At 47.0% G+C, this 11,644-nt stretch overlaps 2 protein-coding genes across 5 annotated transcripts; both read left to right on the top strand.

The window, feature by feature from the left end:
* Positions 1 to 4: 4 nt before the first annotated feature.
* Positions 5 to 3,987, top strand: cd59 (CD59 molecule (CD59 blood group)). The gene is made up of 4 exons (XM_047576339.1): positions 5 to 161; positions 2,511 to 2,612; positions 2,789 to 2,862; positions 3,270 to 3,987. Exons 1-4 carry the CDS (start codon positions 107 to 109, stop codon positions 3,384 to 3,386), a joined length of 348 nt encoding a protein of 115 aa, XP_047432295.1. The 5' UTR covers positions 5 to 106; the 3' UTR covers positions 3,387 to 3,987.
* Positions 3,988 to 4,799: 812 nt separating this feature from the next.
* mlpha (melanophilin a) lies at positions 4,800 to 11,545 on the top strand. 4 transcript variants are annotated; one of them, XM_047576331.1, is made up of 17 exons: positions 4,801 to 4,876; positions 5,136 to 5,289; positions 6,053 to 6,274; positions 6,606 to 6,718; positions 7,551 to 7,595; positions 7,769 to 7,827; positions 7,903 to 7,992; positions 8,368 to 8,467; positions 8,546 to 8,739; positions 8,815 to 8,895; positions 8,975 to 9,193; positions 9,445 to 9,615; positions 10,287 to 10,448; positions 10,684 to 10,740; positions 10,852 to 10,897; positions 11,094 to 11,137; positions 11,182 to 11,545. In XM_047576331.1, the coding sequence occupies exons 2-16, from the start codon at positions 5,180 to 5,182 to the stop codon at positions 11,129 to 11,131; spliced, it is 1,707 nt and encodes a 568-aa protein (XP_047432287.1). In that variant the 5' UTR covers positions 4,801 to 4,876; positions 5,136 to 5,179; the 3' UTR covers positions 11,132 to 11,137; positions 11,182 to 11,545. The 4 variants fall into 4 exon arrangements, with proteins under 4 accessions (XP_047432288.1, XP_047432287.1, XP_047432286.1 ...); XM_047576332.1 differs by having other exon boundaries at positions 4,800 to 4,876; positions 8,371 to 8,467; positions 11,094 to 11,545; XM_047576330.1 differs by having other exon boundaries at positions 11,094 to 11,545.
* Positions 11,546 to 11,644: the final 99 nt, after the last annotated feature.

Below are 11,644 nucleotides of genomic sequence, written 5' to 3'. Positions count from 1 at the left end.
GCGGGGCCTACGAGCTCTTCATCATCCTCGTCATCTTCATCTGTGACTCTCTTGAGTTGAGTTTCCAGAGGCTGAGTCCAGATGTGTGAACGGTGCTGAGGTGAAAATGAAGCGCTCCCTGGGAATCTGCCTGCTGATCTGCTCCACTCTGGTTGGGCTGGGTACGTTCGATTCCGTCTTTCCACGGGTCCGTCATCATTACCACCGTCATTATTATCATTATTATCATTATTATGATGAGCTGATTTTAAAGATTTTAAAAGAGACCAAGTCGTTGATCTTAAACTGATTCACAGCAGATTTAAAGTTAAACTGAAACATTTTGGGACATTGTATCATTTGAAAGTTCAGAGTTTGTTATTTGTCCTGTCAGTGGTTTTAATGTTGTGGCAGACGTGTTTCAGATAAAGATTTAAAATAAATCCAGAAACGTCGCTTCGTTTCTCAGTACGACACAAACTGACGACTTTAACCTCGAAATATGGTGTGAATTTATACACAACAGTGTGTTACATTAGTGTGTTACATTAGTGTGTGTTACATTAGTGTGTATATATAATTAGTGTGTGTGTGTACATTAGTGTGTGTTACATTAGTGTGTATATATAATTAGTGTGTGTGTGTCACATCTAAATGTTTCAGATCAGTTCATTTAAATATTAGTCTGAGATGACACTTGTTTTTACACAGATGTTTTTCATGAAGGTTTTTATTATTGAGGGACTCTGGATCCAGACCTTCATGGTCCTGGGGTCAAGGGGTCGCCTCCTAGACCTGGTCCCTGGTTGTTCCTGGTTGTTGGGGAGAACTTCTCTGAGTTTTTTTTTTTTCAGTCCCCTTCAGACAGACGGACGTTCTCCTTCAGGGTTTCTAGGTAGAACCAGAACTCATGGTTCCATTTATCACAGCAAGTCTTCCAGGTCCTGAAGACCAGCACCCAACCAGGACCGGGATCAGGTTTTACTGCTGCTGTCATTGACTCCAGATTAAACAGAATCCAGCTTTAGTCTTGTCCTAGAGTCTTGGGGGTCCTCCACGTGTTTTCTGGTCTTTCTGTTCTTGTAGCTCAGCTGTGGTTCTGGTCTTAAGGTCCATGTTAGTCCAGTCTGTGGACTCTGACCTGCTGGTCTCTGGATGCTGTTGTGGGTCTGATGAGGCCTCTTGTGATGAGGGGTCTCTGGGGGTCATGGTGGTGGTCCGGACTCTCCTGGGACGGTTCTCCACTGGTCCGTGTGTGGATAATGGTTCTCACTGTGGTTCCCTGGAGACCGACAGCTTTAAAAATGTCTTCAGAACCTTTTCCAGAATCCTGGTTCTCAGTGACGTTCTCTCTCATTTGTTCCTGAATGTCTCTGGATCTGGGCCTGAGGTCCAGCTGTGGAGGATCTGTCTAGAACCAGGTCCTGTTGAAGTGGTTTCTAGACTGAGAACAGGTCTGGGTGGGGCTGGAGGAACTGGACCATGGAGGTCTGGATCTAGTTTCCCCTCAATAATAAAAACTGAATCATTGTCTTTGATTAATATTTAAATTAGTTTCATGATCTGAAACATTTAGTTGTGAGAAAAACATAAAAAAACAGGAACCAGGAAACACTGGAACTTCACTGTACTAACGAATACATACAGGTACATACAGGGTACATACAGGGTACATACAGGTACATACGGGGTACATACGGGGTACATACTTGGTACATACTTGGTACATACAGGGTACATACGGGTACATACAGATACATACAGGTACATACTTGGTACATACGGGTACATACGGGGTACATACGGGTACATACGGGTACATACGGGTACATACGGGTACATACGGGTACATACTTGGTACATACTGGTACATACAGGTACATACGGGGTACATACTAGGTACATACGGGTACATACTTGGTACATACTGGTACATACAGGTACATACGGGGTACATACTAGGTACATACGGGGTACATACTAGGTACATACAGGGTACATACGGGTACATACAGGGTACATACGGGTACATACGGGTACATACTGGTACATACGGGTACATACGGGTACATACTGGTACATACGGGTACATACGGGTACATACGGGTACATACGGGTACATGCTTGGTACATACGGGTACATACGGGTACATACGGGTACATACGGGTACATACTTGGTACATACTTGGTACATACTGGTACATACAGGTACATACGGGGTACATACTAGGTACATACGGGGTACATACTAGGTACATACAGGGTACATACGGGTACATACAGGGTACATACGGGTACATACGGGTACATAGGGTAATACTGGTACATACAGGGTACATACGGGTACATACGGGTACATACAGGTACGTACGGGTACATACGGGTACATACAGGTACATACGGGTACATACAGGTACATACAGGTATATCCGGGACGTCTCTCTACCTTCAGACGAGTCCGTGTTGAAGTGAACACACCTGTGCTGAGTTGTGACGTTGTAACAACAACATGTTGTGGTTCTGGGTTCAGGATCAGCCATTCGCTGCTACAGCTGTAGGGACTACACGGCCAGCTGCACCAAACAACGAGACTGTAGCTATGACGACGCCTGCCTCACACTCAACGAGAGAGGTACCTGGACACACACCTGGACACACACCTGAACACACACCTGGACACACACCTGGACACACACCTGGACACACACCTGAACACACACCTGAACACACACCTGAACACACACCTGAACACACACCTGAACACACACCTGAACAGCTTCTACTTTCTGTTGTGTTGTTGTGCTACAGGTGGGATGACCTACCGCCAGTGTCTCAAGTATTCAGACTGTGATTATAGCCGACTGACCCAGATGTTCCCCCAGGTCACTACACTTCTACCTGTCCACACCTCTATTCACCTGTACTCACTGTTTTTAAACACGTACTCACCTGTTTTAAACCTGTACTCACCTGTTTTAAACATGTACTCACCTGTTTTAAACCTCTACTCACCTGTACTCACTGTTTTTAAACACGTACTCACCTGTTTTAAACCTCTACTCACCTGTACTCACCTGTTTTAAACCTCTACTCACCTGTACTCACCTTTTTTAAACATGTACTCACCTGTACTCACCTGTTTTAAACCTCTACTCACCTGTACTCACCTGTTTTAAACCTCTACTCACCTGTTTTAAACCTCTACTCACCTATTTCTCACCTGTTTCTCACCCATTCTCACCTGCAGCTGTGTTTGGTGTTAATTCTGACTTTATTTAATCACTTCCAGGTTTCCAGTTTCACCTTCAAGTGCTGCAACTCTGACCTGTGTAACTCCGCCCCCACTGCAGCGAGCTCTGTGATTGGTCTGCTGGCCTCTGTGTTGATCATGTGGTGGTTCCACTGAGTGGCTCCATAGCGCCTCCCATCGTCAATAACAGCCGCCGCCTGTCTAATTGGTTCTCAATCACTTGTTCGATCACTTGTTCTAACGGCCACATCCTAGCGATCATTTATTTATCTGTTTATTACCAGACTGTTTATTATCAGACTGTTTATTACCAGACTGTTTATTATCAGACTGTTTATTATCAGACTGTTTATGGATCAATACTTCATGATCGATGAAGGAATCCTTTCAGGGGATCGAGTGGTTGAAAAGTTCTCAGTCAGATAATTGATCGTCACATGACCTGATTGATTGATTAATTGATTGGTTGATTATTTGATTGATTGACTGACTGATTGATTAAAGTCTTTCACTGTATCATTCGAAGTTTTAATTTTAGAAATAAGATGAAGAACCAGCGTTGATGTTTTAACTGAAGATCAGATTCTAATAAAATGTTTTAATGTCTTCACTCACAGCTTCACACATTTAAACGTCGTTTCCTCATGAATCACATCTTTAAATGATTTGTTACTGAACTGAAGCTGCTTCGCTCGTTAAAGCGTCTTAAACTGACTGTAAGTCATTAAATAAATAAAGACTGAAAACGGAAACTCAAGCTTTTCATCTGTGTTGATTTACGATTTCCTATTAAATATTTACTGTAAAATCTGTTCTGACTTTTCCTGACAGCCCCTGAAAGCAGCAGTGACCTGATTTTAGTTTTAAATCACTTGAATGAAGGTAAAAAATAATAACCATAAAGAAAATCAGTGAATGAATGGATGCTCCAGTCAGACTGTACAGATTAATATATCTCATACTCTTTATTGTAAATAATGATATTTAAGCTAATAATCTATTTCTTTTATTAAATTGAATGTTTTTGTGAACTGATTTCAGTCTTAATCAAGATAAGACATGAACCAGGTCCGTCTCCGTGTTCATGCCATGTTTCATGAGACGAATTAAAGAGTTTTAAAAGTTTGATGTTTGACACGTTGAATGCTTTAAAATGATGCTAAATGGAGTCAGAGCAACAACAATCCTGAAACGCAGAGATTTCTGACTGGAGTCTGGTGTCATGGTTACAGCTGGTTTGTCCTCCTTTGTTGCTGCCGTCTCTTTATGTGGTGTTAATGGATCCAAGAGCATCATTAACTGAACTCAAACGTTTAATTGATTGAGGCAATTCTTAAATCACAGAAAATCTGAATGGACTCTGGTCTGTGGTCCGTATCAAACTTATTGAGTTATAACTTCTTAAATTTGAGGATATTTGAATGGAGTTTGGTTGAACTTGTTCATTAAAAGTAATTATTTCAAATTGTGTCTTAATTGAATTTGCTGTTTTGTGTTGTGTTGTGTGTGTGTCATGTGCTGTGTGTGTGTCATGTGTTGTGTGTGTATAGTTGTGTGTGTGTGTCATGTGATGAGCTGATGCTCTGCCTCCAACTGCTTCTTCTTCTTCTTCTTCTTCTTCTTCCAGTCGTGTTCAGACGAAGTGGGTGAGTCTGTTTCTGATCTAAATTCAATTAGAGACGTTTACTGAGGCTTTAACGATATTATCTGATGATACGAGTCACGTTTCATCTCTGTAGAGGAACTTTAATTTAATCAGATTCATTAGATTAGTGCAGGTTTACTTAGTGATCATAGTTTATATTAGTTACATTCATTAGATTAGTTCAGTTAGTTCAGGTTTTTATTTTACACGTTTCCTCTCTGATTCATCGTCGTTTCTAACGGGACCAGGACCAGGACCAGACCCAGGACCAGACCCAGGACCAGACCCAGACCCAGGGATCACTATGGAGCGTAAACTGGATCTGTCTCGACTGACGGACGATGAGGCCAAACATGTTTGGGACGTGATTCAACGCGACTTCAACCTTCGTAAGACGGAGGAGGAGCGGCTGGGGTACGTCCACTCCTTCACTCTTTAATCTGTCCCTCTAGTTTTTATCCATCGATCCATTTAGTCATCGATCCATCCATTCCCTGGTGTCACTGATTATTAAAGAAATCAGCTGATCCGTTGCCACGGTGACCGTGACCTGTCACGGATCAGCTGACGTCTGCAGAGAATGTCGGCGTCAAAGACGTCGTTGTTGTTGCGGTCGATCACGTCTCAGTCACACGGACCCACGGCACAAAGACGCTCTGTGCTCCCACTGGAGACTCCAGCTCCCATCAGCCCCGGGGCCAGCTCGGCCCCGCCCCCCCTCCACCGGAGACTCCAGCTCCCATCAGCCCTGGGGCCAGCTCGGCCCCGCCCCCCCTCCACCGGAGTCTCCCATCAGCCCCGGGGCCAGCTCGGCCCCGCCCCCCCCCTCCACCGGAGACTCCAGCTCCCATCAGCCCCGGGGCCAGCTCGGCCCCGCCCCCCCCCTCCACCGGAGACTCCAGCTCCCATCAGCCCTGGGGCCAGCTCCGCCCCGCCCTCCCTCCACCGGAGACTCCAGCTCCCATCAGCCCCGGGGCCAGAGACGCAGGTGTTCCTGACTCATGTTCTGCTCTGGTTGTTCTCCTTGTGTCTGGTGGTTGTTGTTAGTTAGTTCTGGTCTCTGGACCAGTTCCATGGTACTGATGAGGGCCTGGTTCAGATCCTTCCTCCAGACCGGTTTCATTAGTGGATCATCACAATCATCTGACCCTATCATCTACGTTCCCCCGTCTTGCAGGGAGCTGAAGAATAAGATCCAGAAGGAGGACTCCAAGCGGGAGCTGCTGGGTTCCCAGAACCAGGTTGCGGACTCTCTCTGCATCCGCTGCCTCCAGCCCTTCAAGTTCCTGGTCAACAGCAAACGTCAGTGTCTGGACTGTCGCATGTTCACCTGTAAATCCTGCAGCCGCTACAACAAGAGGGAGCACGGCTGGGTCTGTGACAACTGCCGCATGACCAGGTGAGACCAGGTCCTCAGGGGGGCACCAGGACAGGTATCTCAGATAGACCAAGGGGGCCAGGTCCTCCAGCGGGTCCAGGGAGACCAGGGGGACCAGGGAGACTAGGTGAGACCAGGGGGACCAGGTGAAACCAGATCAATATTTATGCTAACAGTTTAGCTTGGGCCTTTTTCTGTTCGGCTAATAGCAACTGATGTAATAAATACACATTAGCAGGTTAGCTTACTTGCGACATGTGTAGCATTGACCACAATCAGGTAATGTAGCAGCAGAATGCTAACACACTTAGGTCCTGCTATCGACTATTTAGCATACTTTGTCGTGTTCCAGAGTCCTGAAGATCGGGACTGTGGGCTGGTACCACGACAACGTGAGAAACCGCTTTAAGCGCTTTGGCAGCGCTAAGGTGATGAGGTCCCTGTACAAGAGGCTGAACGGAGACGGTGAGTCAACGCTAACGCTGGCTAAAGGATCAAAGCTAACACCAGCTAAAGAATCAACGCTAACACCAGCTAAAGAGACAATGATAACGGCAGCTGAAGAGACAACGCTAACGGCAGCTGAAGAGTCAATGCTAACACCAGCTAAACGCTAACGGCAGCTAAAGAGTCAACGCTAACACCAACCAAAGAATCAAAGCTAACACCAGCTAAAGAATCAACACTAACACCAACCAAAGAAACAACGCTAACACCAGCTAAAGAGTCAACGCTAACACCGACCAAAGAATCAAAGCTAACACCAGCTAAAGAGTCAACACTAACACCAGCTAAAGAGTCAACGCTAACACCGACCAAAGAATCAAAGCTAACACCAGCTAAAGAGTCAACACTAACACCAGCTAAAGAGTCAACGCTAACACCGACCAAAGAATCAAAGCTAACACCAGCTAAACGCTAATGGCAGCTAAAGAGTCAACGCTAACACCAACCAAAGAATCAAAGCTGACACCAGCTAGAGTCAATGCTAATGCCAGCTAAAGAGTTAACACTAATGCCAGCTAAGAAATCAAAGCTAACACCAGCTAAAGTAGCTAGCTAGCTGTCACGTTTCCAGTATCAAACCAAACAATATTATAACAAAACATTTTGACTGAATTATAAAAAGACAAAGGAGCCGAGACTCATTGCTGCCACCTGCTGTTCAGTCCTGGGTCTCAGTGGAACAACATGATGATGATGACTCCGTCACATTCATCCCGGCCTGGACCAGGCTGGACCCCTGCTTTAAAGATGCTAAGAAATGCTAAGTGCTAACACAGTGTTTGTGGTTCAGGTGGCCGTGACGATGACACCCAGAGTATGCCCGACGTCCACAGCCGTGAGTCTGTCCTCCAGCTTCAGCTCTTAGCTCTAAATGACAACAGCGTAATGCTAAGAATGTCACAGCCATTACTGTATGCTTAGTAGCGTAGCATGCTGAAATGTTAGCATGAGGGCTAATAGCTCTGACGGTGGATCAGCTCAGACCTTTAGAACCTTTTCCTTCTGCAGACATGTACAACTGTAACGAGGACGACCACGGCGAAGCCGAAGCTCAGCGCTTCAAAGTGGTAAAAACTTTTGAGCTACGTGGAAATCTGGATTCAAACGTTCACACGCGCTAATGAAACCGGTTTCATCCCCAGATGAGGAAGAACAAGCGGCTGCTGTCGGTTCATCCTCTGGACTTCGACTCTGAGGATTATCTGCCTCATTCACGACGTCCGTCTGTTCAGGTAAAACATTGTTAGTTACTTATTATTAAAGTATTAATTAACCTGGACAATGAGTCCAGATACAGGGACCAGTTTAAGACGACGTAGCATCAAGACGCTTCTCACCGAGTCTCAGTTTCTGCCTGAAACATGCATCTATCAACCAATCAGGACATGATGTGTCAGTGGGTGCTAAGGAACAGTGAGGCTATATTCAGTCTATGGACAGGAGACAGTTTAGAGACATTCAGACATTATTACTGGTTGGACACCTGATAGTTTTGGACATGGTCCTAAATACGTCCAGTAAATCCGAGTGTTGTGTTCAGTGACGTCCAGTAAATCCGAGTGTTGTGTTCAGTGACGTCCAGTAAATCCGAGTGTTGTGTTGTGCAGCAGATGCAGGACGATCGTTACAGGAACGACGTAGAATACGATTATTTCAACCATCGGATGAATCGCAGGACGAGTCTGGACCGATACGCCATGAGACCTGGTTAGTCCTGTCCTCGTCTCTACTCGTCCGTCTCTACTCTTGTGTCTCTAAATGTCTCTGCCTGTGTCTCTCTACCAGAGGATGGTGGAGACAACCGGATGGTGAGGACTCGGTCTCTGTCTAAGATCAGCTCGTCGGTGGCTCGCCAACAATACGTGGACACGTCTGACGAGGACGAGTACCCGAGGTACCCCCCCATGTACCAACAACCCCACCACCGCCGGAGGAACAGCCGAACCTCGTCTCAGGAGAACTTGGGACAAGCCCCGCCCGTAAGAGCCAACAGCCAATCACAGAGCGTGTGACTGACGTCTCCTGTCCTCCTAACGTCCTGTGTCCCTTCACAGATCAACGAGCTGAACAAACGGATGTCAGCCATCGAGAGTCTGCTGAGCCGCCTGGAGGAGAAGATGACGCCCGGGGACGAGGTGAGGGGACGCTTGTCCCAGAGGACGAAGAGGACGAAGACGCTGCAGGTGTCTCATTCTGAAACGTGTCGTCCCGCAGGCGTCCACTCCGTCGGCTCAGAACGAGGAGGAGAAGCTGAGGAGGAAGCTGAGCGAGCTGGCGGGGAACCTGAGCGACAAGGGCCTGACGTCGGACGACGAGCCCGTGTCCAGGAAGTCCTTCCCCGTCCCCAAGGCCTCGGCCGGCGTCCGGGCCTTCGCTCGGAAGGACAAAGAGCTGAGTTCGTCCAGCGACGAGACGCCCACCGAGGCCCAGAAGGTAGGAAGACCGTCCGAGAGAGGGGGTGGGAACCGGGACGTCCACCTCAGAGAAGACAAACAGGGTGAAGTCGTGTCCTCCGGTTCTATTGTGTGTCCCAAACGAGCTCAGGTCCTCAGCATGGCTCAGCCCGTCCCCTCTAGGTTCAGGTTCAGTAAGGATGTGGAGACGGGTGGAGGACGTCGTGGCGTCATGGCAGGACGGGATGTTGTGTTCCAGCTGCTAACGTCTGTCCTCTACGTGGCTTTCAGAGATCGACTGCCGCCGCCCTCTGTGACCTCACCACTGAGGTCCTGAGGACCATTAACGCCACAGAAAAGGCGATGGTCGAGTTCGGCCTCTCAGAGCCGACCGACAGGTCCCACTTAGCCGGCACTGACGTAAAGCAGGCCGACGATGCGTTCAGGGAGCTGGAGGAAAACGTAAGCTTCACTCAAGACCTGCACGCCTCGTCCTCCACTAACCTCCTCATGTCCAACTAAGCTGAACCCTCGTCCTCGTCTGAAGCATGACCGAAACCTCCCGGCTGCTCTGTGTGTCCACTCAGACAGGGCTGAATCGGAAAAACACTGGAACCAGCTTCACTCCAGTCTCAATCCAGTTTCGCTCTCTGAAAGATACATTACAACCGCTTTCACTCCAGTTTCACCCCAGTTTCATTCCACTTTGACTCTCTGAAAAACACTCTGGAACTAGTTTCACCCGTTTCATTCCAGTTTCACCCCAGTTTCACTCTCTGAAAGATTCAGTGGATCCAGTTTCACTCTGCAAAACACACTGGAACCAGTTTTATTCCACTTCGACTCTGATAAACACTCTGGAACTAGTTCTACCCCAGTTTTATTCCAGTTTCGCTCTCTGAAAGATTCAGTGGAACCAGTTTCAGTCCAGTTTCAGTCCAGTTCTGTTTGGTTTCTGAGGGGAACTTTCCGTCGACTGAAGATCGATGAACTTGTGAGGAATCATGTGACCAGACACAGAATGAACACATGAAAATGTTCAGAGTGTTTTTCACTGATTCTCAGCCCCGTCTTCATCTTCATCACCATCATCATCGTCAGGTGACCCAGCTTTGTGTGTGTTACCTGTGCAGGTGTACATCACGGCCGGGAAGTCGTACGAACTGGAGACGAAACTGCGCCGTCTGGAGCAAAGCGCCAAGAACCGGTTCGGAGGGACGACGGACTCGGAGCTGTCGGAGCTGGAGGACGTGGTGGCGCTGACGGCGGCGAGAGTCCAGAGCGCCGAGAGCGAGGTGGACACACACACACACACCTGGACACACACACAGACACACACACACCTGGACACACACACACACACACACACACACACACCTGGACACACACACCTGGACACACACACCTGGACACACACACACACCTGGACACACACACACACACACCTGGACACACGCACACACCTGGACACACACACACCTGGACACACACACTGAACTGATTCTTCTTCGTTGGTGTCGTTTCCTGCAGGTGTCGGACATCGAGACTAAAATCGCTGCTCTGAACGCGGTCGGGTCCAAGAAAAAGGTCAGAGACGATTATTGGTTCAGATCAATAATTAATCTTCAGGTTAATTTATTTATTAAAATCCATCTAATTCACTTGTTCATCTTCATGTTGTTAACTGTGACTCTGCAGGTGTCTGGGTCTCATCAGAGGAAGAAGTCCACTCAGGATCTCCACAGTAAGAACCTTTATTATCTGCTCCCCGGTCCAGGTCCAGGTCCAGGTCCCGGTCCAGGTCCTGGTCCTGGTCCTGGTCCTGGTCCAGGTTCTGGTCCAGGTTCTGGTCCAGGTTCTGGTCCTGGTCCCGGTCCAGGTTCTGGTCCCGGTCCTGGTCCAGGTCTGTGATGACCTTCATGTCTGTTTGTTGTTGACAGAGACGAATGGAGCTCAGTGGAAATCCAACATGTTCTGATCTGACATCATCACTTCCATGTTGTGACATCATCACTTCCATGTTGTGACATCATCACTTCCATGTTGTGACATCATCACTTCCTCATCATAGGCTGAAGAAGCTCAAAGGTCACAGCTGATGAACCTTTTTCTCTTTTAAACCAATGAGAATCGATACTTTATCATTTTCTGAAACTCAGTTTCGTTTCTGATTTGAAACCGAGATTTTAAAAATAACAACATTTAGATTTAGAGGTGAAATAAAAACGTGTGTTTTAGCTGTTTCAGATTGAATTATAATTACACCTAATTAATCTGAAGATGAATCTGATGTTTGTTCCGTTTAACGATCACCTGTAATAATTAAGAGACACATGATATTATTGAAGATTGTTTCTTGATTTACTCCTGATCAATAAACTATGAAACCAGTCGCCTCCGATTAGTTATTGGACCTGCGCAAAGGATCATGGGAAGTAGCAGTAGTAGTTTTTACTGCCAAACTAATAATAATCATAACAATAATAATAAA

This window comes from Mugil cephalus, chromosome 23, assembly GCF_022458985.1.
Source record: "Mugil cephalus isolate CIBA_MC_2020 chromosome 23, CIBA_Mcephalus_1.1, whole genome shotgun sequence".
Lineage (NCBI taxonomy): Eukaryota > Metazoa > Chordata > Actinopteri > Mugiliformes > Mugilidae > Mugil > Mugil cephalus.
Note: the sequence above shows the minus strand (reverse complement) of the source record. Positions and strands in the feature narration are given on the sequence as shown.